The sequence below is a fragment of the Lissotriton helveticus genome, chromosome 9 (assembly GCF_964261635.1).
Source record: "Lissotriton helveticus chromosome 9, aLisHel1.1, whole genome shotgun sequence".
NCBI lineage: Eukaryota > Metazoa > Chordata > Amphibia > Caudata > Salamandridae > Lissotriton > Lissotriton helveticus.
This window is the reverse complement of record NC_136070.1, coordinates 1,195,205,748-1,195,233,080: the sequence shown is the minus strand read 5'-3', so window position 1 is coordinate 1,195,233,080 and position 27,333 is coordinate 1,195,205,748. Positions and strand designations below refer to the sequence as shown.

Genomic DNA, 27,333 nt, shown 5'->3' with positions numbered 1-27,333 from the left:
ATCCCTAGCAGGGAAACAAACGGTCAGACCGAAAGAGACTTTTTTGACCGTATTTGACTTGCCAGCTTTGTGATCTTGTCCTGACGAATTTGGGTCAAGAAGGCCTTGCACTGAGAAGTGTCCAGTACTGCTCCTAGGAACGTCAGAATTTGTTTGGGTTGCAGTTGAGATTTTTTGACGTTGAGGGTCAGGCCCAGATTTGAGAACATTGATAGAGCACTTTTGACAGATTGCCTTGTTGAAGTTTTTGTTGGACTCTTTATTAACCAATCGTCGAGGTACGGGAATACTTGGATTCCCTGTGACCTCAACGCAGCTGCAACCGGAACTAGAGTCTTGGTAAAGATTCTCGGTGCAGATTTCAGGCCGAAAGGGAGCACTTTGAATTGAAAATGGACACCAGCCACTGTGAATCTCAGATACTTGCGGTGGTTTGGATGAATGGGAATGTGGAAGTAAGCGTCTTCCATATCCAGGGAAGGCATGAAATCGCCTTCCATGAGGCAATTGAGGACATCCGTGAGCGTCACCATGCGGAAACTCTGCTTTTTCAGATATTTGTTTAAGTTTCGTAGATCCAAAATTGGACGCCACTCTCCTGAAACCTTTTCCACAAGGAAGAAGCGAGAGTAAAACCCCTGATTTTTCTGGGATGTTGGAACTTTTTCTATCGCATTTTTGTGCAGCATCTTCATGGCTTCCATGTATAACAAATGAAGACGAGGAGGGGAGGGACCCCTGGGCGGTGACGTTGGAGGTTTCTGCAAGAACTCCAGAGTGTGTCCGTGTTTGACTATGTCCAGAACCCACTGATCTGAAGTTATCTTCCGCCACTGTTGATAAAAGGCGGAGATCTTGGCGCCCACGGGGAGGGAAGGAAGGGAGGATGGTGTCCGGCAAAACTCACTGGCGTTTATTTGAATCGCGTCCCTGGTAGTTAGAACGTCGTTTCCCTCCTTGACGAGAGAAACCCGCTGACGATGACTGCCGATAGGACTGTTGGTAGTACGGCTTATTCTGAGGTTGATACTGGCGGTTTTGCTGATTTTGATAATGTCCTCTGGAAGAAAAACCACGGCCTCTTGCTCCTCTGAAAAAACCTCGCTTATACTGTAGTGTACGAAGCGATTTGGCCGTATCAGTATCCGTTTTGATTGCAAGCAATGCTTCATCTATGTGCTTGCCAAACAATAACTCGCCATCATAGGCCATGTCAAGTATTTTGGTCTGGACTTCAGGTCTGAAAGAAGTCGCCTTGAGCCATCCTTGCCGTCTGAGAACTGCCGCTCCGGCCAATTGTCTAAAGGCTGTATTAGAGACATCGAGGGCGCAATCGATAATCTCCGAAGCCGCCCGCTCGCCTTCTATGACAACCTTCCGGACCTCTTCTACACGGTCCTCGGGAACCAGGTTGATGAATTCCGACAGATCTGACCACATTTGTCTGTCATAACGTGCTAAAATTGCCAAAGAATTAGCAATCTTAACAGTAGCAGCGGCATTAGCTGAGAACTTCTTCCCAATCGCATCCAATCTCCTGCCCTCTTTGTCTGGAGGTGTTGAAATTGGTGCCGCCGGATTCTTGGATCTTTGTTGAGCCGCTTGTAAAATCACTGAGTCAGGTCGTGGATGACCAATCAAACATGAAGGAGTATCCGGTGGTGCTCGGTACTTCTTGTCGACTCTTGGAAGAACCGCCGGGATGGAAGCTGGCGTCTTCATTATATTAATCCCTTCTTTCCAAATATATTCAATGATAGGGATAGATCTGGATACCCTTCTATACCCTTCTTTGAAATCATGAAGAAAACAGTCAGTCTGCTCAACCGAAACTGTAATTGCAAATCGAGCAGCTGCCCGGTGCATGATGTTATGAAAACCTCCTATGTCTTCTGGCGGAGAATCTGAAGGTTGTGGCAAATTAGGAGAGGGCATAGGAATGATGTAATCATTCCATGGTTCCGTAGGCGTGGAATCCGGAAGTTCACCATCCTCTCTTTCATCCTCATCTGGAGAGGAGACGTCAACATCATGACCTCCAGTCCCGGGGTCAACATCCTGCCTTGGAGAGTGTGAAGGATGTGGCGGGGAATTTATCGGCATATCTACTGGCACAGGATTTGGAGTAGGCAGAGTTGGTGGAAACCTCTGACGATAATCGGCCAGCATGGCCTGCAAATCATGAATTAGAGAAGACGGAAGATGAGCCGTGTCTTCTGCGTGTTGTTGCTCCTGATGATAAGGAGTAGCTAAATTCTCCTGATAGTAATGAACCTCATCATCATCTTCATCCTCTTGAAATTTTATGTGTAACTGGGAAGGGTGATGGGCCACTCCAAAAGGCTCTTCATCATCCCCTTCATCATCAGAATCTTCCTCCACGTAGTTTTCCAAAATATGCGAAGGCAAGAGGGGAGACAAATGAGAGTAACTCTGTCTCTGAAATGACTTCATCTGGAAATGGGTATACTGTACCCTTACTGGAGATGTGGGCAATAAATGCATAGACGGCACATTCAAAGAGGCCAGCGCTGCTGTCGACGGTAGAAGTGAAACAGATGTGTGCGTTGCCGGTATTGTCGTCGACGGTATCGTCATTGGTGTTGTAATCGTCGACGAGGACTTTTTTGAAGCCGTCCTAGTAGACGGGTCCGTCGACGGACTCTTCGTCGTCGAGCTTGTCGTCGATGGAGCTGAAACCTTCGTCGACGGGCTTGTCGTCGACAGGGTCTTCGTCGACGGGCTTGTCGTCGACGGGGTCTTCGTCGACGGGGTCTTCGTCGACGGGATCTTCGTCGACGGGATCTTCGTCGACGGGATCGTGGAAACCTTCGTCGACGGGGGAGCCGTCGACGAGAGCGTCGACGGAAGCGATGACGAATGTTTCGTAGATGGTGATTTGGTCGTCGACGGAAGACTCGTCGACGACGAGCTTTTCTTCGATGATTTTTTATCAGAAGAAGAAACCATGACGGACATCACAGGAGAAGTAATTGCTGAGGTGGTAACAGTACTTGAAGAAGTAGAGGACGTAGAATAGGTGGTGACAGTGAGAGAGGACACCAAAGAGACAGCTTTAGTGCGGATTGTACTCACAGTAGAAGACTCTGTTGACGCAGCACTCTTTGTGGACTCAGAGGGTTTATGAGAGAGTTTAGGTTTCTTCAGTCTCTCAGGAGAACACCTCTCTTTGGAACTGGCTCTCTTACTTGAGGTAGAGGCTCTGTCCTCGTCATCTGTGGCAGACAACTTCAGCCACAAAAGAACTCTTGCCTCTCTATCCCTGATGGTCTTAGGAGGGAAGGTTCGACATATCCTGCAATCCTTCACAACATGTGAAGGATGCAAACAATAAATACAATCAGAATGCTGGTCGTCCACATGTACCCTCTTCTTGAAGCAGAAACCACAAGCCTTGAAAAGAGCCTTCTTTTCAGACATCTTGAAGAGAATAGAAGAAATTTTGAAGAAAAACTGAGTAGGCACTCAGGGAGACTCCCTTACACACGAAGTGCGGTGAAAATCTGAGGAGAACTGCCTGGGCTGGGAAGGTTCTAGAGGGTGAGGTTAGCTGATTGGCTGAGGCTACATTTTCAGTTCTTTTTACATAATGAGGTAGATAGGCTGCTAAGTTTTGGGCCTAGTTGGGCCTATATCCTTTTCTAGCCTACTACTAATGGTTTTTAGGCACTGCTATTATATATATAATTTACCGTGGGACTCCCGCCTCGACGACGGGGAATGATTCAGGCATGTGAATCTATGAAAGATACCCCAATACTGGATAACTCCAGATCTATCCCTCTTCTTGGCCAGAGGGGTGGACGCATGAGGACTCGCACTGCCTTCAACACCCGATACCACCTCAAAAGAAGCCTTCAACTTCTCCAACCAAACCAAAAGTCTTCCTTCTCTGTCCTTCAAGGTCTTGGCTGGAAAGGTTCTACAGATCCTGCAATGCTTGACTTTGTGGGCTGGGTAAAGGCAATACATATATTCTTTATGTGGATCCTCAAAGTGCAGTCTCTTCTTCCCACATGAAGAACAAGGTAAGAACAAGCTTTTCTTTGAAGAATCAGACATTCAAGAAATGAAAGTAAGGAAAAAGAACTGAGCAGAGCTCAGGGAGACTCCCTGTCACACGAGGTGTAGTAGAAAATCTGAGGGTTTGCCTTTCTGTGGGGAAGGTTCTAAGAGGGTGCTGCTACCTGATTGGCTGGGTTCCAAATTTGTTTCTTTTTGCTAATTTAGTGACTTTGCTATCCAGAGTAGCCTATAGTATAATGTTATTATGACATATATATGTGTGATTAAACCGTGAGACTCCCACCTCGTCGGCAGGGATGATTCTAAGCATGTGAATCTATGAAAGATACCCCAATACTGGATAATATCACTAATCAGTCTCCATTGTTTATTGGTGTCACCTAGAGGCTCAGGCTACTCAAAATAGCATATCACCTTCCCTGGCAGGTCTACATTACCTTAGGAACAAACAATTCTTACCACATCCTTTCGCAAATGTTTCAGTTCACAATCTTAAAAGGCTCTTCTGGGGTCTCTGAAGTTAAATAGCTTCTTTCCTCAGCACTTTTGCCCAGTAGTCACAAACAGTTTCCAATTGCTCAATCTAAACTATGCAGTTTGATTACTGTAGAATGGCAACACATTAGCCATTTATCCATAATCTACTTCTCTTGCTGGTCAAAAAGTTAAAGCCGACTTCATGTGCATAGTGTCACGCTTGTGAAATCACTCTTCCGGTAATCATGAGACCCGCATTTTTCAAAATAATGCACGAGGTTCTTGATGCCTTTAAACTTTACTCAACTAATGAAGAAATACAATTCTCAACCAATGCTTTAATGTTCATGAACACAGCAGCTGATTTGTAATACTTCCACTAGATTGTGTGTGAGCCGAACAGGATGGCTAGCAGGGCAGCTACCAACTTTTAAGCATCCTAGTCTTCAGTCCCTTCTTCAAACTCCATTTTCTAGGTTTCACCTGACATGAACTTCATTGCTACTTTATATTCCTTGTGTCTCCCAATAGCTTTATATAGTAAATACTAAACAATGAGAGGAAGCCATTGAAAGTACAGGATACAGTTAATTGACATAGCACATTCTATACATACAGATATTAAACTATGATTGCATCTGCGTGAAAGTATCTAGATTTCTTGTCAAACTGCATTTGTGAAACATGGCATAATTTCACAAAATTAAGAATAAGATGCAGTGGAGAATCAAACTTCTAAGAAGCCTTTGCATCACAAAACACTCTGGAAAGTACGCACATTCCACATGTGGCTAGGCACAATGGGTTTCATTTATTAAATAAAATATATCAGACTCCCTACTAATACCAAAAGATGCTCTTATAATATACACAAAAAGGTCAACTGTTCTGAGATCATACTACTTTTTAAAGGGTTTGGAGGCAAGGGAGCCAGACTTTAGCGCGCGAGAAAACCAGCTACTCATTAATTGTATCTCTTTCTATACTTGTGCACACCCCATTTCTACATTTTTGGACTTTTTGGAGGGTGCAGATGTCGACAGAGGTGTCTAGAAATACTTTCTAATGAAAAGTGTAAATGTTGGGGACAATGGCCAGTTTTAGTAGTTTGGATTGGGGCACACTACCACAGGTTTCAAGTATATATTACACATATATTCATGCTAGCTTGAATAAATATAAGGGTATTTCACCTGCTTGCTTACTCTACACTGGTAAACTAGGGTCCCTGACTAATCCCCGAAAGAAGAGGACGATGCTACCTAGATTCTGTGAGTCCACAAATTATATTCAAACATTTTGAGCCTCAAATAATACCCAACATGTAATGTATATTCCATGGTTCCCTTCATTTGTCTTAATTATGTTAATTTGCAAACCAATTTAAACAAAAGGAAAATTGCACTGAAACTTGATGTCCCAGTAGCAGAGTCAATACTTTCCTTCCTCCGAAGATACCTTCCGCTTGTTCTTCAATGTGCTCAAAGTCCAGGGCTCCTAAAATAAAGTAAAGATACCATTAATGGGGTGGTCTACTAAGCTTAACCATAGGGTGGGACAGAACTCCCCATCTAGACATGCTTCAAAGAACCTCGGTCCTCATGCAATGCTTGAGCGTTCTAAGGGAGAGGTCCAACCTTAAAGTACAATTTTAAAGCAAATGCACATCCGTATTTAAGATGATTTAATAAGAAGTGTAGTTCCAGGATAAAAACATCCTAAAGTCCACAGTCGTGCCCTTTATATTGAAGAGTCTGCAGACTTTTCCATGAAGGACAATATAGGGATATGTAGATGTTGCCTTTACCGCTACGTTATTACAAATGTTGTAGGTAAACTACATAAAGTTTGCTACTGTGTGTATTATTTACATTTTAGCTCCAGGCTGATAGTTGCATAAAGTGAAGAGGCCAGTGAGAACAAGGACATCAGAATAAGGGGATGGGGTAGGTGCGGCCAAAGCTCTAAATGGATAAGGAAGTATTAAATATATGTTGAATTCTAAAAGAACCAAGAAAGGGAATCGGATTATTTACTAAATAGAACTTAAACTCCATGCATTGGTAAAGTGAGAAAAAAGTGGAGAGGTTTTAAAATCGAAGTAAACAACCTCACGAAGTGCAGAGCATGAACCTGTGATCATTGAAAACTGAAAAACATTCGTAGTCAAGGAAGCATGTACAGATGTAAAAAGAGTAGTAAACCTCAGGTAATGCATGTACAGTAAGCAAGGGTGCACTATCTTCACAGCAACATTCCATGACCATGAAAAAGGCTAGCACTTCTGGATAAAGAAATTTATCCAAAGCCACCTTCATTTAGTACATTAACAGAGGAGTGAGGGGCCAGTTATATACTCATGCACAATGCAACACATTTCACAAAGGGTTACAGACCGGCTTAAACAAACCAAGTTACAGACAGGAGGTCAAAATCTTGTAAAGGCTGAATGGTTGTTTACAGACAGCGACAACTATATCAAGAAGTGTTAAAGGAGGCAATAGAATTATGAAAGTAAATCATTGGTGATTTGATCATTACAAAAGAAATATACATTTAGGGCAAGCAAACGATAATAAATATGGAATTAAATGAATGCAAGTACATTACGCAAAGAGAAACGGAAAACCATAGACACCTTCGCAGTGACTATTATTCCTAGACTGAATGTATATACCATGTGGGTAACTGACTCCTAGTGATAGGGCTGGAAACTGCTCAAAATGTTCTCAATTCAGAGCTTTGCATGCCAGCACTGTGCATGCTTTCTTCTTACACTGTACAAACCCCTTCCTTGCACATTTGTGCACCCCCATAAGAAGGGTGCTGATAAGAAAGAAACTATGGACAAAGAGCAATGAGTCACTATGAAAGCCACATTTTTCCCTACTCTTGCATCCTGGCTATCTCCTGATCTCAACTGCACAGATTCACATCACTAAAGAATGAGAAAAGGGAGTCCGCATCCGGCAATCTTAGTCCTGGGAAATTAGACCATATAGATCTTCTTGACAAAAATTGAAGCAGGCCTGTTAAATGCATAGAGAATGCCACCAACATTCCATTACGTTCGGACAACAAATGGAGTATCAAATCCAAAAATTCTTTATTTCGGCCTTTTAGGCCATAAAAGATACATATAAAACACATAATTACAAGAATGCATGTTATGTTTGAAATATTATGTAAAATGGAGTATCATGTAGTGTATAATAGGAGGTGAAAAATCTAATCCATCTGCCAGAGGTGGTATTAGCATCTGCTCAGCTGGTATCACTGCCTCCTAAACCACAAAACTGGTTAGAAGAGCACAGGCTTTTGGTTCACTATTGAGGTAAAGGTGCACAATGTGCTAGATGTTCAGATTGTGGACAGTCTCTAAACTTGAGGAAGCAGGTGGATGTGGAAAACTATTAAAACAATCTCGTTCAAATACAATTTGGACAGAACTTTTGATGAAAGGTGAAATAGGGTCTCACGATCGCACTATCCCAGTTACATGATCTGAGGCACAAAGGGCTTGCAGCTGAAGCAAGTAGCAATCCAATCTAATAGATACTGAGAACAAAGTTTCCCATTAGAGAGACTTCAGTTCAAGCGACTACAAGCTCAAAAGGTTTATGCATCAGTCTGGCTAGACGTGGATAGAGGTCTCTAACACAGAAGGGGATCAGATCTGGGGCAACTGGCTGCATCCAGCCTGTCCTGTTTAACAACCTGACAGGCTATGGAGAATAACGTCTTAGACCACTTATGATGGGTCCCCAGGACCGTTGGGTAGATTCAGCATATAGTCCCATATGTACTATTTAAGAAAATGGCATTAAAGGCTTGCGTCATCCATTGAGCAAATTAGTGGACTGAATTCCTTTGACAGGGGCCAAAGGCCATATGCTCCTGTGCCAAGAGCTTATGAAAATACATCCTTGTAGCCACTAAGATGTCCAAGTTCTCTGCATCATGGTCAGAGTGCACAAAAGCAAGCTTCACAGGAACGATGTGGCCAAGTTACTTACCTAAACTACAGTTCTGGTCTTTCGATCTTCCATAGTTTCATGTTCTTGGATCAATCCCCATTGTCAAATTGGGGGTCCCCAGTAACTTTACATTGACTGTATGAAGTCATAAGCCTTGCAGGCCTTAAACCAGTGTCACTTTAGTATCAAACCCACCTCACTGAAAATCCTACAAAGACGAAAAAGCCCTGAAATCCGCTTTTTCCACAGATAATCTCACCTCGGATTTCCTGCACAAGTGTTATGATCGGGAAGAACAAGGGCCACGTAGGCATCTAAAAAAGACACCAACACTGGAGAACTGTAGTTACAGCTAAGTAATTTTCTTCAGCACTGAATCATTCGTGGATTCCCATAATTGAATCAGAATAGCATGAAGTACCACAAAATAATACATCAACATTGTTCATTAGGGAATATTAGAAAGGCTCACTTTATCTGGAAGGAGGACCAAGAACTGCTTGTCTCACCAATGTGTCTGCCACTGCATTTAAGCAGCAGTGTTAAGGAAAGGTTTGTCAATTTCTTAATATAACTGCAGCAGATATCTGCAATGGGCATTCATACTTTGAGAGCCGCTGAAGTGGCTTTACTGCTTGTCGAATCTGCTGTGATTGTCATTGCAAGCCGTGGATCTTCTATTTTCTGGCAATAGGTCAACTACTTCTAGTTCAATGAATCTTAGAAGTTTATTTATTGTGGAGCTCTTCCTTGAGGGATGTAGCTAGGGAAAAACCAGAAGATGAACAAACAGTACCAAAAGACTATGGGGAAGATGCATCTTAGGTGTCAGGACAATGTCACTACAATACTACTGTAGCTAGTTTACCCGAGAAGCCTTTGTGACAGGAGGTGGTACTTCTGAGAACCTTCACTCATACATTTGTGACTATCATCTGCGGAGCACAAGTGTAGGATTGGAATAATCAGGTGATAAATGTGTTTGGCCAGGTCCTAAAAACACAACTCACTTGGGGTGGTAGGCCACCAGCCCTCAAGGAGGCAGACCTATTCTCCCAGTGCTTGAGGACAACAGCAGTGCACCCAGAATGAGAGTATGCTTACAACATACAGTTGAACAGAAGCGTGTGCCTTTGCAGCAGACCAGATTATAGGATCGACCACACAATGGAACACAATAACAGTATTTGAGGGTTTTGTCTCCAGAGGACCCATCAATTGTCAGGTGCTTGGAGCCTCTTCTCTGCACTAACAAATAAAGCGGTCCCTTTAACACAGGAACCCTGCACCATATGCACAGGGTTACCAAGAGTCCCCTTCCACACAGACGAGAGGTCCCTGGGAGATGTGCCTAGCCACTTCACCAGTAGAAACCGTGTCCTGGGAAGGAGGTTGCGGAAGAGATCACGTGCTTGTAGCTAATCCTGGTAATCGTGCAACACAATGTCTCCTGTGGGCTTGCTGGACCATTATTCTGCATGAAACCCAAGGGGTTCATGAAGAAACTTGGACAAATAACACCAACAGCAGTCATGCACCAGATGTAAAGGCACCAAAGTTAAGCAAGTTAGTAGCTTCAAACTGTTGGTAACAACTTGCTATGGAGCCAATCCAGAGCTCTGTGGCATATGATTATGCAAGCCAATGGGTTAAAAAAAAAACAAGGGAAGACATTAGGGGGTATAAAGGCCATTTTGTTAGGAAATTGTAAAACATGAAAGAAGCAGGTTTCAATCGCAGCGTTTGGATTAGCTTACACAGAAGTGGGCGGTGCTGTGTTGACGGTACACATGTGTACACATTTAATAGAAAGCAAGTCTGAATTAACAGGTTTTAAGGCATGTCACAATCTAGTTGCTAGGTGGCGCAGTATAACAAATGACTAGGATATCCTGTTTTAGGGTTAAACCTCTAAGTGACAAAACCCTACCAAAAGGGAAACTGCCTTTATCAGTGTAAACATACAAACACTGATAAACACCTGCAAAGCCACAAAATAAAGTGGCATTCAAAGAATGGAAAGTGAAAAAGAATGAGTTTGACTTGAAGTGAGACATTTGCCATGGGGACACTTATTAATGTACACATAAAAGCAGCAAAAACTTAACCTAGTCAGGCAAAGAGTTCCAAAAGCAGTGGCAACGACTCGAAAGCATCAAATGTCAGGTGTCTTAGAATGCAGGACTACAAATTAATCTGAAGCACTTCAACATTTTCAGAGGTTTCACAAGGTACTATGCTATTGACAGGGCTGACCATCATAAAATTCAGTAATGAGTAGATGAATGACCGCAAACTGTGTCCAGGAATTTTAAAACATTTGAATAAAGCACTAACATTTTTAATCCACATTTGTAAACCACACAGAACATGAGTGGTAGCCAAGTGAGAGGGTAACGAGTGGGAAAAAAACTTTTTATGCTTAAAACAGTAACATATGTTCATTGGGCACACTACCAATGGGAACACACTACATATCCTGCACTACTTCAATTAAGTATGTGCTTTAACAATCACTGCAAAAAAACAACTTTTGGAAACACAAAAAAATACAGTTTGTCAATTTTAAGCATGGATTTCAAAAGGTTTGGAAAACACTGAAAAACGCCACTGAAAAAAAAATAACACTGAAAACAGGACAGTATGCAAATATTGTGAGGATGGGAAACAGCCATTAGTAATGTGCATTGAAAACAAAACACTGAAGGCTAACATCTTTAGGAAACCAACAAACTTGGTAGTGCAGCAGCAGTAAGCACATACACCACATCACGATGGCCTTGGTAATTTCGGTAGCATATAATTTACGGTAGATACGATTTTGGTGCCCACAAGCATAAAGTTAATTAAAGAGTGTAAGTACAGGCTTAAACAATCTTACAAGGTCCTGACCAAATTATATTTTTACTATGTAGGAAAAGTACAAGGGTTGAAAGGAAACCTGACAGGAGGACAGGATAGGTGGCGTGCAGCAATGGTGAACACATCGGGACATGGCCCTTCGGAATGGAGTGATGAGGCAAGGTGACTTGGTTTAAGACGAAGGGCATGGATGCAGGCAACTAACCATGAGCATCTGGCAGGGTAAAATCGAGTAATACCGTGGCGCACTCTGAAGCTTAACAAAAAAAAAAAAGAGGGAATTTGAGAAATTATTACAACACAAAATCTCATAACTGGAAGACCTCAAAATGCACCTTGTACACAGTGCACATAAAGCTCTGATCCTCACACAAACTACAGCACATCCTTCTTGCACCAGCCTCTCAGAGAGGTGTTGGCCTCTGCATAATCTTCCCGGTACACACTTAAGTGCGCACTCTGATCTCTCAACAATGACACAGGAAGACTAGGAATTGCTTCATTAAAAAAAAAAAAAAAACAAATCATGTAAAATGATTTCCCATTCAATGACTATGGAGACTGTAGATCCAAAATGGCCAGATCCATGCCAAATTTTCATGCACTACAAAGTCAATACATGAACTTCATTTATTCTGTTATTAAACTTTAGCATAGATTCTTCCTTCCAGGACCTGCATTTGACATTGCGGCAAAGAGGGAACATTAGGGATTATGTTACTTACCCAGTAAGCATCTGTTCTTGGCATGTGGAGCTGTAGATTCACATGCTTTGCATACTACTGCCATCTAGTGTTGGGTCCAGATGTTTGCAAGTTGTTTTTCTTCGAAGTAGTATTTTCCAGTCACAAGGTAAGGTGACTACTCCTTTTGGTGATAGTGCGCATGGGCATAGACTCCATTGTTAGATTGTTTTCCCGCAAGAGGGTGAGAATGGAGTAAGTGAGTAGTACAGAGATGTCCATGCGTATGTAATGTAAATAGAGAACTGCAACAACTACAGGTGCCAAGGGAGGTGGGAGGGTGCATGTGAATCTACAGCTCTATATGCAAAGAACAGACACTTAATGGGTAACAATCCATTGGAGGCATGTGTGCAGTAGATACACATGCTTTGCATAGACTATATAGCAGTGCTCTCCCAAAGTGGTGGCTAACCAGTAGTATCTTTAGCACTGCTTGTCCTTAATTGGCTTGGTGACGTGCTAACACATCCACACAATAGTGTTTGGTAAATGTGTGAGGTGTGGACCATGTTGGTGCCTTACAGATGTCAGCTATCGGAATGTTACCTAGAAAGGCCATAGATGCTCCTATTTATCAAGTGGAATGCGCTCTAGGAGGCATAGATAACATTCTTTTAGCTTTAGCATAGCAAGTTTGAATGCATTTAACAATCCACCTTGAAATACCTGATTTAGAGATAGGATTGCCTTTGTGAGGTGTAGCAAATGGAACAAACAGTTGCTTTGTGTTACAAAAAAAGATTGTTTTTTCAATATAGTATAGCAATGCTCTTTTGACATCAAGTGTGTGAACAGCTCTTTCTGCTACTGAATCAGGTTGAAGAAAAAATACAAATAACTCAACTGATTGGTTAATATGAAAGGCAGAAACCACTTTTGGAAGGAATTTTGGGTTGGAGCAAAGACCTATCTTTATGAAGCAGAAAGAAGGTTCGAAGGTTAATGCCTGTAGCTCACCAAATTCTTAATGAAGTGACAGCGATGAGGGCAACCTTACATGAAATAAACTAATGGACAATTGTGTAATGGCTCAAAATGTGGACCCATGAGTCTTGTAAGCACAATGTTCAGATTCCAAACTGATGCAGGAGGAATTCTGGGTAGTATTATTCTTTTCAGGCCCTCCATAAAGACTTTAATTACTGGAACCTTGAACAAAGATACATTGTGTCTGTTATGCAAATATGTGGCTACTGCTGCAAGGTGCAATCGAAAGGATGTGTAGGCTAGACCAGCTCGCTGTAGATGCAAAAGCGAACATTTTGAATAGAGGCATCTTGTGGCTCAATATTGTTGTTACAATACACAACAAATCTTTTCCATTTTGCCGCATAACATTCTCTAGTGGTAGGATTTATTGCCCCTTTTAGAATAGTCATACAACATGGCACCAAATTAGGACGTCAGGAGCCAAATCGCTAGATTGAGCTCTCTGGGGTTTGGGTGTTTTATTTCTCCATGGTTCGGAGTGAGAATTGAGATGCAGCTTTTGATGTGGAACCACTGACAGTTCCAAGAGTGTGGAGAACCACGGTTGACGGGCCAATGTTGGAGCCACCAAAATCAGTGTGAACGATGTTTGCCTGAGTTTTCCAACCAGAAACAGAAGGAGGGTGAGAGGCCGTAAAGCGTAGACAAATATCCCTGACCAATTCATCCACAGGGCATTGCCTTTGGATAGAGGGTGTAGGAACCTAGTGGCGAAGTTTGGGCATTTTGAGTTGTCCACTGTGGTGAACAGATCTATTTGTGGGCATCCCCATTGTTGAAAGTATGGAAGGAGAACTTGGGGATGAAGTATCACTTGTGTATTAGTTGCTGCATCATGCTGAAGAGATGGGCAATTTGATGGTTCGCTCCTGGGAGGAGCTCTGCCAGAAGGTAAATTCTGTGATGGATTGACCAGCGCCAAATGGTCTGAGAGAGGCATGCTAGTTGCAGTGTGCCCCACCCTCCTCTTTTTGGACATAGTCCATACGGACAATATGACAGGTATGTACTAAGACAACTTACCCAATGAGGTGAGTCAAAGGCTTTCAGTGCTAGAAAGCTCTAGATAGTTGATGTGGAGACTTTTGTGCTTGATGTCCCACAGACCCTGAACTGTCAAGTACTGTAGATGGGCACCACAACTTGTGAGAGATGTGTCGGTTAGCAAGATCTGTGGAACAGGGTTGATGAAGGGCCGCCCTTTTGGTTAAGTTTTGTGTGTTCCACTACTGCAGAGAGCGATGGATGTGGCTGTCTATCAACACTAGGCCTGTTAATTGACCCTGTGACTGATTCCACTGACGTGATGAGCATTCTTGCAGGGGACGCATGTGTAATCTTGCATTAGGCACTACTGCAAAGCAGGATGCCATCATTCCCAGCATCTGCATGACAGTCCTGACTGGTTGGTCTGAAACTGTAGAGACAGTTTGAATATTTTGAATTCTGGCTGCATTGGGAGAGGCTAGAGCTGTGCGAGTGTTTAGAGTCACTCTCAGATAGGACTGTATTTGTGAAGGCTGAGGATGAGACTTGTGCATTGACAAACCCTAATCAGTAGGTTACGTCTAATGTAGTCTGTGTGCTGCACACTTTTGGTGGGGGCTGGCTTTGGTTGAGCCAATCATCTAGGTATGGGAAGACATGAATCTGTTGTCTTCTGAGAAAAGCTACAGCTATTGCAAGATATTTTGTGAACACTCTGGGAGCAGAAGTTTCTCCAATTGGGAGTACTGTGAAATGATAATGTGTTCCTGCTATCACAAATCTGAGATATTTGCTATGTGCTGAGTGACCGGAATGTGAAAGTATTTGTCTTAAGTTAAGTGTGGACATAAAATTGCCTTGCTGTAGAAGTGGAAGCAGTAGTTGAAGCGTAACCATATGAAAATGTTCAGACATTATGTACAGGTTTAACATTCTTGGGTCCAAAATAGGTCTTAAGGAGCCGTCCTTTTTGGGGATTAGAAAGTGCAGAGTTAAGGTCTGATCCTTGGTACTGTAATGGAGCTAGTTCCCTTTGTTAAAAGAGTGTGTACTTCTTGTTTGAGGAGCTGTAGTTGCACTGATGAGAGTTTGAGTGAGAGGGGAAAAATTGGGAGAATTGCTGGTGAGCTCCAGGAAATAACCATTTTGGATAAGGTCTAGTACCTATTTGTCTGATGTTAGTGGTTGCCAAATGGGGAAAACTTGTTGAAGTCGGGGGGGGGGGGGGGGAGGAATGCAGGCAAGTCACTGCTTCAGGGGTGTGGACTTTAATAAAATATTTACTTGTTCATGGGGCAGGGTGCTTAAAAAATCTACTTGTCCTTTTTGTGCCATGCAATGCATTGACAATTATAGCAGCAATCTCATTATATAAGAGCTCTGAAATAACCTCTGTTTATGCCAGGGCATCTTCCATAGTAAGGTTTGAATACTAGCAATTCCCTTATGTTACCACATTTCCGCAGATCCACATACTTTGGCTGAAGGTAATGGGTAAGCAACATTTCCAGGATTGGAATGCCCTTTTGCGTCTATGCAAACCGACTACCTTGCATGCTTTAAGGGTTTTCGCCAACTCTTCTCTAATCTTTTCCCACACTGAGAAAGGTTGGATATTTACTCCTGAATATGGCAGACATAAAACTTCTTCCAGGGTAGGGGAAAAAAGTGGATGGAGGGAAAGTGAACTTGCAACACTCAATTTCGCATGAGCAAATAACACCTGCATTTTTCCTCATCCTAAAATGCAGTTCACAAATTTTCAAGGAGTATTATTTTTTGGCCTTCTTTCTGTAAAGTCTTGTGAATTCACAAAAGCAGTATACCTGCACTGAATGCAAGGACATGGGTGCACTTCTGACACTTTATTTAATAATTGGGCCTCTAATTAGGTCTGGCAGAACCATGGCCTTTTGTGTTAATTAAAATTTGGTCTCTCTCTCTCCATCGGCTAGCTTCACTGAGTGGCAACATTCTGTTCTTTCACAAGGCACACATCGAGAGTCATTTTGTTCAATGTGTGCTTATTGAGACAAAAACAATTGTATCTTTTACCAATGTTTGTTATAATGGTGAGGGCCCGGCAGCTCCCAAATCAATACGGTTTTACAAAAACCATGCCAAAACAAATCACTCTTTGCCAAAACCAAAAGGCTGAGCAATAAATTCAGACCTACTGGCTTTACTAATGCTTATTTTTATGTTCCCCTTAATCTCATTAAAACTGGTTACACTGATTTTATTATATTTTTGAGAAATACTAGCATACATCAACATTTTACTAAATGATGCTGCAAAGAAATGCTATCTAAACTTTTACAGTAGTTTAGCTACATGTTTTTTTCTCGCATTTGTTTATGAACATTATTTTAAAAGCAAAGAATCAATCTTGCAAGCTTCTGCAAATATTTGCATCTAATCAGAGAGCATTCTGGGAGCATTATACATAGCCTCATATTGCTAAACATTGATAACGTGTGCATACGTTTTTATAGTGAAACCACTGTCAGTAGTGAATTTTGAGCTTACAACATTTACTAAGAGCGCTCACCCTAAAAATAAAGGCTTTGCATTAATGAACCACACATAAAAGCCTGAACAGCATTAACACATGGACACAAAAATTACCTTAATTGCAGGCAATGCCTTTCCCGGATTCATAATGTGGTACGGTAAACTGGCAGCCAAGGGTTTGTGCTGCAGGGGGTAGGGCCTACTTGTCCCAAGGACACAATATACATGAGAACGTGTTGCCCTTGACCCCAAACAATATGTCCCGGGTTATAGGAATTCTACATCCCTGCTACTTATTGGGGGAAGGAAAGTTATGCATTGGCGTGCTCTTACCCTGTATTCTCCTCTATAGAAAACTCTAGAGGGAGAGGGCTGTGTGTTTGATTTATAAGCAGAACCATTAGTGTCTGAAGATATACTTTTGCACCTCCCGCTATAAAATGAGCAGCAAAAGGAGCCTGTTTGATGGGGAGTGAAGCGCTCCCATGGACTCAGTCACGTCCGTGTCATTTTTTATTTTTTCTAGGGCCTCATCAACTTGAGATCCAAAGAGAGGTTTATTAAAAGTGGTATTTAAAATATACTGATGAACCTCCGGTTTAAAACCTGAAATTCTAAGCTAAGCATGTCATCGTAGGAGAATGCTGGTGTTAATTCCCCTTGCTGCAGCGTCAGGAGCATCTAAAGCACATCTAATGGAGGAATTAAGTATGAATTTCCCTTCTTGTACTAACTCTTGTGCTCTTTTCTTTTGCTCTCCTGGGAGGTATTGAAGTAGGTCTTCGATCTCCTCCCAGTGTGGCCTGTCATACCTAGCTGATAGGCCCTGCGTGTTGGCAATACGCCAGTGGTTAGCTACTTGAGCAGCCACCCTTTTACCCGATGCATTGATCAATTTAGACTTTGTCTGAGGGAGGTGCATCTGCAGAGGTCTGTGAGTTTGCTCTCTTAAGAGCATTAGAGACTACTAGTGAGTCTAAAAGCAACTATGCCTTAATAAAAATGGGATCAGATGGTGGGGGGGGGTTCTTTTTTTGTCAACCCTAGGTGTTAGAATGCGGGCCCCAACAGGGTCCTTAAATATTTCATCAACATGTCTCATTGTGCCCTTTAACATAGGAAGGCTGACTTGTCTTAGGTGTAGACCTGAGCGTCTCAAATAAAAAAAAAGTCTTCTTCCAAAGACTCTTCATATAACATAACCCCATAAGCAGCTACTCTTGAAATCAACTCTTGATAAGCTATATCATCATCTGGAGCTAATGGCTTTGCAGGGTATTAATCTGGATCCTTATCCATGGATGGATCAATATTATGGTCACCCCATGGTTCTGCTTGTAAATGACTATTGCCATCATCATCCCATATATTAGGCTGTGTATGAGGAGACCCCTGAGATGTAATACATAGAGGATACAAGCCTGGCAATTGTGGTAGTGGAGATGGACGGGATTGAGGATTATAATTAATAAACAAGTTGCTTACCTTCGGTAACTTTAAATTGTGAGAAACATAAGTTCGTTATAGATGCATTAACTTGGAATTACCACACCAGGTGTCAGACTGGATCCGGAAAGTTTTTTCGTCAGCAGTACCCCTGCGCGTCGGAAGGTGGCGTCTGTCAACTCCGTGTTGGTCTGCGTCGTGCTCGCCAGGATGACATCCCGGTAGCTACTTAGACGCCGCCCTCACGCTGAAGTGAGTTCTGTACACGACTTTCCACACCAGAGTGCAAAGCCAAGCAAGACGCTGACGACTGGAGCACAAAACTAGGGCCCTGAAAGGAAATCCTCAACCCTAGATGTCAGTTCGCAGAACGGAGAGGATGGGTGGGGCGGTAAGGAATCTATAACTAACCTATGTTTTTTACAGATATATCGTTACCAAAGGTAAGTAACTTGTTCATCTGAAAGAAACAGTTATAGATTCCTTACCTTAGAATAGATACCCCAGCAATATCAACCCCGGAGGTGGGTCTGCAAACTAAGTTCACACCAGAAAGTCCTGGAGAACAGAACAGCCAAAGAAGCTGTCTCTCTGGACTTGGATGTCCAGGCAGTAGTGTTTGGGGAACGTGCGCAGCAATGCCCACATAACTGCCTGACAATGTCATTTAGGGGGACTCCTCGTCCCAAAGCAGTAGTAGCTGCTGTCGTCCTGGTGGAATGGGCGCACAGCCCCACAGAGGCTCCATCTTTGCCAAAGAATAGCAGTGTTTGATACACAGAACTATCCACCTGGAGATGGTCCATTTGTGCACGACCCGACCTTTCTTAGCGTACACGTAACCAACAAAGAGCTGGTTGTCCAGCCGGAATTGTTTGATGCGATCCAAGTAGAAGGAAAGCGCACATTTTGGATCCAGACTGTAGAGCCTCGCTTCCTCTTTTGAAGGAGGCGGAAAGAAGGTGGGCAAAGTGAAATTTGGCCAATGTGGAAAGAAGTAACCAGTTTGGGAAGAAAGGAAGGGCTAGTTCTAAGAACGACCTTGTCCAGATGGACAGCCAGAAAAGGAGGTTTGGAAGAAAGAGCTTGTAGCTCACTCACCCTGCATGCAGAGGTGATGGCCACCAAAAAGGCAGTTTTCAAAGTGAGAAGTCTGAGAGGACACAGTCAGGCAACGGCTCAAGGGGAGCGCACACAAGATTTGCCAAAACCATGTTAAAGTCCCAATGGGGCATTATGAAGGGAACAGGAGGAAAAAGATGAGTAAGGCCCTTAAGGAATCTATTTACAACATTGGACTTGAAAAGAGGAGGAGGATCAGGAAGCCTAAGGAAGGCTGAAATGGCAGAGAGGTAGCCCTTTAGAGTGCCCAGAGCAGAGCCCCGCTGGGCCAAAGAAAAGAGTAACATGAGAACCTCAGAAAGAGGGGTGGAAAGCGGATCCACAGCCTTTGCAGTGCACCATGCCACAAATTTGTTCCATCTGCAAGCGTCTACCGTCTTAGTGGAGACACGCCTGGCTACCAAGATAACATCGCAGATTTCGGGAGGCAGATCAAACCATGTCAACTGCTGCCGCTCAATCTCCACGCAAGGAGGGTGGCGGCTGGACAGCTTCGGGTGAAGGACCGTCCCCTGCGACCGAAGATCCTCCTGAAGAGGCAGTCAAATCGGAGGATCGATGGCCATGTTAAGCAGCTCGGGATACCAGGCTCTTCGTGCCCAATCCAGAGTCACAAGAATGACTTATGCCCAGTTGCGCTTGATTTTCTTCAGCACTCTGGGCAGAAGTGGTATGGGCGGAGGGGCATGTAGAAGACCACAACTCCACTCGCCACGAAAAGCGTCACCTAGTGAGTGCCGCCTTGGAAATTCCAACATGCAGAATTGCTGACATTGTGCATTCTCTTCTTTGGCAAATAGATCTAACCAAGGCTCTCCGCACTGTTGAAAGAGACCTTGCACCACCTCAGAGTGATGATGCCATTTGTGATCCATTATGCATCCGGCGGATGAGTTCGTCCACCCTGGCGATCAGTGAACCTGCCAGGTGTTGAACCACCAGGGATATGCCCTGATGTCCCAGCCATGTCCAGAGGAGGAGGGCCTCTTGACGTAGGGTCCACAACCCCACCCCGTTTGTTGTAGTACCACATGCAGAGGTGTTGTCCGTGAACATCTGCACTACTATTTTCCGGAAAGAGGGAAGGAATGCTTTGAGTGCAAGATGAATCTCCCGAAGCTCCAGATGGTTGATGTGTAGCCCGGACTCCGCCGGAGACCAGAGGCCTCTGATCTCTGCCTCCCCCATGTGGCCGCCCCATCCCAGAAGTGATGCATCGGTCACCACTGTGAACTCTGGTTGAGGAAGGGAGAGGGATCTGAAGTCGACCCAATCCTGGTTCGTTAGCCACCACTGCAATTGATGTGCAGTGCCCTGCGAGATCTGGACGTAATTGGACATGTTCCCCTGATGTTGGACCCACTGGAATTTAAAGTCCCACTGCAGAGCCCGCCTATGCCATCTGGCATTGTTCACCAGCAGGATGCAGGAGGCCATCAGACCCACTAGCCTGAGGGTCATCCTGACCGGAATCCAGGATAGAGGCTGAAGGATCGGAATCATAGCCCGAATATCCTGGACTAGCTGTTAGGGAGGATAGACCCAAAACGGTGTAGTGTCCAGAACCGCTCTGATGAAGAGAAGCTTCTGAGAGGGAAACCGGTGTAAATTCGGCACGTTGATTAAAAACCCCAGCAAATGCAGGAGATTGGCTGTAGTCTGGAGGTGGGAGACGACAGCCTGGGGCGAGCCCACCTTCAACAGCCAGTCGTCGAGATAGGAGAAGACTGGAACTTCTGTTCTGCGAAGATGAGCTGCCACCCCTGCCATCACTTTCGTGAACATCCGAGGGGAGCTGGTAAGGCCAAAGGGGAGCACAGTAAACTGAAAATGTATTTGGCCTACCGTGAACCGCAGGTAGTGCCGGTGGGCCGGCAGGACAGAGATGTGAAAGTAAGCGTTCTGCAAGTCCAACGCTATCATCCAGGATCGAGGGCAGACCGGACCTGAGCGTGCGGCAACATTTTTAACTTCTCCTTTCAGAGGAAGCGGTTGACTTTCCGGAGATCCAAGATAGGAAGCAGGACTTTGTCCTACTTGGGCAGAAGAAAATAGTGGGAACAACCACCACAACCTAATTCTGGGACAGGAATGTGCTCGATGGCTCCCGTGGCCAAAAGTGCCGAAACTTCCTGTTGGAGAAGGCCCTAATGATCCTCCGATATGCGATGGTACGGAGGTGGCATGGATGGAGGGGCAGTCTCCCAAGACGAGGGAGTAGCCCCTTCGGACTATCTGCAAAACCCACCTGTCTGACGTGATGGTGCACCAGTGGGGGAGGTGATGGCGAATCCTGACGCCCACTGGCATTTGGTGGCCCTGAAAGGTTGGACTAGGAGGGTTTGGAGGCTGCTGCAGAGGGGGCTGTGGTGAACTGGCCCGCTCGCTGGCCCCCAGAACCACGGTGTTGGTTCCTACGTAGCAAACAGCATGCGCCGGCCTGAGGCCCTGTGTGGGGTGGGGAACCCCTTCCATAGCCACGAAAGGGGCGAAAAGCAGACTGCGCAGTGTGGGTGGTGAAGAGACCCAAGGACCTGGCCGTAGCCAGAGAGCCCTCTAAACGCTCCAGCGCGGTGTCTGACTTGTTGCCGAATAGGTATCTTTGGGCTGGGCCCCCCCTTCTTTACTAAAAACCAAGGGGAGCTCCGCAATAAATAGTGAAAAAAGGAGAGAGGCCAATACACAGCTGTGACAAAATCCATTGACAATTTCTATCTTCTGAGATAGACATCCCTCTGTGTCCAAGATTATCTGCGACCAATTGCCAGTATGTAATACAAAGCACAGATCTCAGTACATCATATATACAAATTCCCTTCACTGTAACGAACATGCAATTCAAAGTAGTTTCCTTGTATTTTCAAAGCAGGTTGTGGGCATGTGCCTACTCTTTAAGGATTACTTGAGGACTTGTTCCTATCACTACTGATTTGTTCCATCTATGGACTAACAAATCTTTTCCCCAAACAGCTTAGCCTGCATCTCCGGTGGGCAGAGAATCTGCAAAAACAGATTAACATGTGTCCATACAATCACAGGACGCATTGTTTTGCATGTACCTAAATGCATTTATAAAGCCAGAAACTGATTAACTGATGGCGGAGAACATGCAACTGATTAAACGTGCAACCACTTGTACTGATTTGTGTCACAATATGTTGCTATTGGCGGTTTCTAGCACAGCCAGATGACAGTAAACCCTTCAAAGATGTGCAAATTAGTAGTTAAGTCTTCTTCCAGGAAGAAATGCGTTACTTACCTGTAACAGCAGTTATCCAGTATTGGTGTCTTTCATAGATTCACATGCCTGAATCATTCCCCGTCGTCGAGACGGGAGCCTCCGGTATATAGAAAAGTAATGTCCTATAGACATACATAAAGAAAAATAGGCCTAATGGCCTCACCTTATTAGCCTATCCTTGTCCTTATGCAAAAAGGACCAAACTCTTAGAGCCAGCCAATCAGCTATCACCTCCCTCTAGAACCTTCCCTGCTGGAGCCTCAGTCTTTCAGATTTTCGTACGCACCAAGCTAGGTAGGCGTAAAGCAGGTAGATAGAACGTGAGTCCTTCCAGGGGAGGCGGGAGGGTTGCATGTGAATCTATGAAAGACACCAATACTGGATAACTGCTGTTACAGGTAAGTAACGCATTTCTTATCCAGTATTAGGGGTCTCTTTCATAGATTCACATGCCTGAATCAGAGTAGTTAGCAATACATTATGCACATGTCTGATGTAATGATGCCATATAAACAGTTAGATAAAACACTTAGAATCATGCGACTGTAGCATCAGCATACGTCAACATAACCAAATATAAGAGATGTGCATACCAGGATGGCGGGATGTAGGAAGGCTCACCTCACTGGAATAGATGTCGAAGCACCGCCTGACCCACTGCTGCGTCCTGCAGAAGTTCAACATCCAGGCAATAGTGTCTGGCGAATGTATGCGGTGACTTCCACGTCGCTGCTCTGCATATGTCCAGAATCAGCACTCCAGCGAACAGCGCTGCTGATGTGGACATTGCTCTTGTGGAGTGTGCATGCACCGTGGCATTCAACGGCCGGCCGGCCTTTTCATGGCAGAATGCTATTGCCGAAGAGATCCACCTTGAGATACTCTGTTCCGTGAGAGGAAGACCAAGCCTTGGTCTACTGTAGGCCACGAAAAGTTGTGACGACTTACTAAAGTCTTTTGTCTTCTCCAAGTAGAACTTTATACACCTTTTGAGGTCTAAGGAGTGTAACGTCCTTTCTGCTGCAGTGGTAGGGTTTGCAAAGAAGGAACGTAGAACCACCGGTTCATTAAGGTGAAAGTCTGAAGGTACTTTTGGTATGAATTTGGGATTCATCCTCAGCACCACTGTGTCCTGTTTAAATTGCATAAATGGTTCCTGAATGGACAGGGCTTGTAACTCGCTGACCCTCCTGGCAGACGTTAGGGCGAGCAGAAGAGCTACCTTCCATGAGATGTACTTGATGGGTGCTCGATGAATGGGCTCAAAAGGATGGCTCATAAGCTGGGTGAGTACCAAGTTTAGATGCCAAGTGGGCGGAATCCTTCGAGGTCTTGGATACGATCTATACAAGCCTTTGAGGAACTGTTTAATAAGCCTGCTGGACCAGAGCGAAGGGGCCGTCGAGGATCTGGTGTAGCGTGAAATCGAAGCCAAATGAACCTTTATAGATGCATGTGCCAACCCTGACTCTGCCAAGTGTAGAAGGTATGGCAATATCTGCACAGGGGTAATTAGAAGAGGTGACAACTTGTGTTCCACGCACCATAAGCAAAACCGCTTCCACTTGAGGGAGTACGTTTTGTTGGTACTGTCCGCTCGCGCTTTTGCTAGGACCTCCCTGCATTCTTGTGGGATGGCTAGATGACAGAATTCTCTGTGCTCAGGAGCCAGGCTGATAATCTGAGCAATGGTAGGTTCGGGTGTTGGATCTGTCCGTTGGACATAGTCAGCAGGTTCGGGTGCTGTTTCAGACGAATCGGAGTTCTGATGGAGAGGCGATTAAGGTCCGAGAACCAGTGCTGCCTCGGCCAGAACGGGGCAATTAGGATCAGGGTACAAGGCTCCGCTTTCATCTTTCTGAGGACTCTGGGAATCATCGGGAAGGGGGGAAAAGCGTATGCAAAGACGCTGAACCAACTGATGGAAAGGGCATTCCCAAGAGACCGTGGCTGGGGACGCCAACTTGCGTAGTGTGGGCATTTGGCGTTCTCCCTGGTGGCAAAGAGGTCGATCCGCGGGATTCCCCATTCTGAGAATACCCGATCCAGTGTACCTTGGTTGAGTTCCCATTCGTGAGTGAGAGACGTCCGTCTGCTGAGTGCGTCTGCAATGGTATTGTCCTTGCCCGGGACATATTCCGCTTGGAGCGCGATCCCTTGGAGCACTAGGCAGTTCCAGATTTCTTGCGATTCGTGTGATAAAGTGAGCGAACGCGTCCCTCCCTGCTTGTTCAGGTAGTGCATCGTCGTGGTGTTGTCCGTCCTGACGAGCACCTGGGAGTTCTGGATACGTGGTAAAAAGGCCTTCAGTGCCAGGAAGACAGCTCGCAGTTCTAGAAGGTTTATGTGGAATGTCTTCTCCTGCTCGGTCCATTTGCCGTTGACTTGGAGGTCCTGGAGGACCGCTCCCCAACCTTCCAGGGAGGCATCCGTGGTGATCACCAAAGGCGCTGCTGGAAGGAGGAAGGGTAGACCTGTCGACAGATTCCTGTGGTTCATCCACCATTGCAGGGGTTTTTGAAATCTGTGGTGTGATTCGCACTGTGTCGTCGAAAGAGCCTGTGCTTTGAGTCCATTGGTATGCTAGGGCTTCTTGCAATGGGCGCATCCTGAGGCGGCAGTGCGGGATGAGGAGGATACAGGACGACATCATGCCTAGTAGTGATTTGAAGGTCCGAACTCTTATGGTCTGTCTCGAAGCCACAGCCGTGGCCAGAGATACGATCTTGTGTTTCCTTTCCTTTGAAGGAAATGCTTTTACGCATTCCGTGTTCAAGGTTGCCCCCAGGAAGGAGATGTTTCTGGTTGGGGTCACGCAGGATTTGTCGAGATTGAGAGTTAATCCCAGGTGCAGAAAGAGATTGGTGCAGGCGTTGGAGGATGAGGTTGCGCCTGCCGCTGAGGGAGCTTTCACCAGCCAGTCGTCGAGATAAGGGAAGACCTGGTGACCCATTTGACGTAGGAAGGCTGCCACAGGGGAAAGGCACTTCGTGAAAATCCGCGGCGCGGATTTGAGGCAGAACGGCAGCACTTTGAATTGGTAGTGGCGTCCTGCCACCTCGAATCGTAGGAATTTTCTGTGCCCTTTGAGTATTGGGATATGGTAGTAGGCATCCTGGAGATCTAGGGATGTCATGAAATCTCCTCTTTCTAGGATGCCTAGTATTTCTTGGATCGTCACCATCCTGAACGACTGACTCTTCAGGAAAGAGTTGAGGGCTCTGAGATCCAATATGGGCCTCCACTTTTTCCCCTTCTTGTGGATGAGAAAGAAGCGGGAATAGAATCCCTGTCCTCTTTGAGACGATGGGACCATCTCGATCGCTCCCTTGTGTAACATCGCAGATATTTCTAGGAGCAAGGGCCGCAGATGTTTGTGTGGCCGTTTGCGTGGCGGTGTTGGGGGTGGGATGGTGGTGAATTCCAGGGAATGGCCGAATCTTATTAGTTGTAGCAACCACCGGTCTGTGGTTATGAGATGCCAATTGTGTAGGAAATGGGTCAACTTGCCTCCAATTTTGAATGAGGGAGATTGTGGCGGGACTTGCTGGAGTAATCGGTCACTGGCGTCCGCCAGTGCCTCTCCTCTGGTTCTTTCCACGGAAGTTCGATCTGCCATACGAAGTTTGGCGACTCTGCTGTTGTTTCTGCGGGTACTGCGATTTATTTTGGTATGAATAGGAGGATCTATTCTGGAAGGACCCCCTGTAGGAGGGTTGACCTCTGGACCTGTTGCCCCGAAAGGACTGGTTTCTCGCCTGCAGCGTACCCAGTGCTCTCGCTGTATCGGTGTCTTTTTTGATGTTCTGGAGCGCTTCATCAATTGCGGTTCCAAAAAGATGTTGGCCATCGAAGGGCATGTCTAGCACTTTTGTTTGAACTTCTTGTCAAAATGAAGTAGCCTTAAGCCAGCCCTGGCGCCGCAGGACTGCTGCCCCCTCTAATTGGCGAAAGCCTGTCATGGCTCCATCAATGGCACAGTCTATGATTTCCGCTGCCGAGGCTTGTCCTTCTGAGAGCAGTGCCTTGACCTCTTCCTGCATCGCATCCGGCAGCTCCGCCAAATAAGGGACCATGTCCTCCCACAGTTGGCGATTATAACGTCCCAACAGGGCTATAGAGTTGGCGACTTTGATAGTCATGGCTGACGTGGTGGTGAACCGTTTCCCGATGGTATCCAACTTTCTTCCCTCCTTGTCCGGTGGTGCTGACAAGGGAGAGGAAGGGTTGCGGGAGTTCTTCTGAGCTGCTTGGGTCACCACTGAGTCAGGTTTCGGGTGCCCATTGAAACAAACTGCCGCCTTGGTGGTAGCTTTGTATTTCTTGTCCAGGCTTGGGATTACCGCCGGTATGGAGGCCGGCGTAGCCATCAGTTTCTTTCCCTGGTCAGAGAGAAATTCTATAATCGGAATTGATTTGGTGGTCTTCTTCGTTTGTTCTTTAAAATCATATAAGAAACATTCAGTTTCCGTTGTTTCCATTTCCATGTGGAAACGCTTCGCTGCCCGTTCCACTAACTTATGGAACCCGCCAATGTCCAGTGGCGGAGAGTCCGACTGGCGTGGTTGGGGTGAAGCTGGGGAGGGCGCGACATACTCGTCGTCTTCGTCCTGATCCGTGCGATCCTCAGGGACTTCACCTTCCATCTCCTCAGCTTCCTCATCTGAGGAGTCCACTACTTGCGTCGAGACTGCCTCATGGGAGGTCTGCGGAGGTGGTTTCGTTTGACGTGGGGCTGCCGGTGGAGCAGATGCAGCCGGCGTTGGGCCCCTATCCTCAGTAGCCTGTGCCTCCGGGAAACGCTGCTTATAGTCCTGGATGAGATATTTAAGGTCATCCACGATGGCCGCAGGAAGGCACACCATTGGGGTCACTTCCGTCCGTACCTGCGCCTGGAAAGAGTGTTCCTGGTAGGTAAATTCTT

At 45.2% G+C, this 27,333-nt stretch overlaps 1 protein-coding gene across 1 annotated transcript in view; it reads right to left on the bottom strand.

Annotated features, from left to right (window-relative positions):
* Positions 1-27,333, bottom strand: part of ITPR1 (inositol 1,4,5-trisphosphate receptor type 1) — a 1,533,308-nt gene that overhangs the window by 697,144 nt on the left and 808,831 nt on the right. The window contains exon 24 of the mRNA XM_078661662.1: positions 5,963-6,021. Coding sequence (XP_078517788.1) covers positions 5,963-6,021 — 59 coding nt within the window. The remainder of the gene's footprint in view (positions 1-5,962; positions 6,022-27,333) is intronic.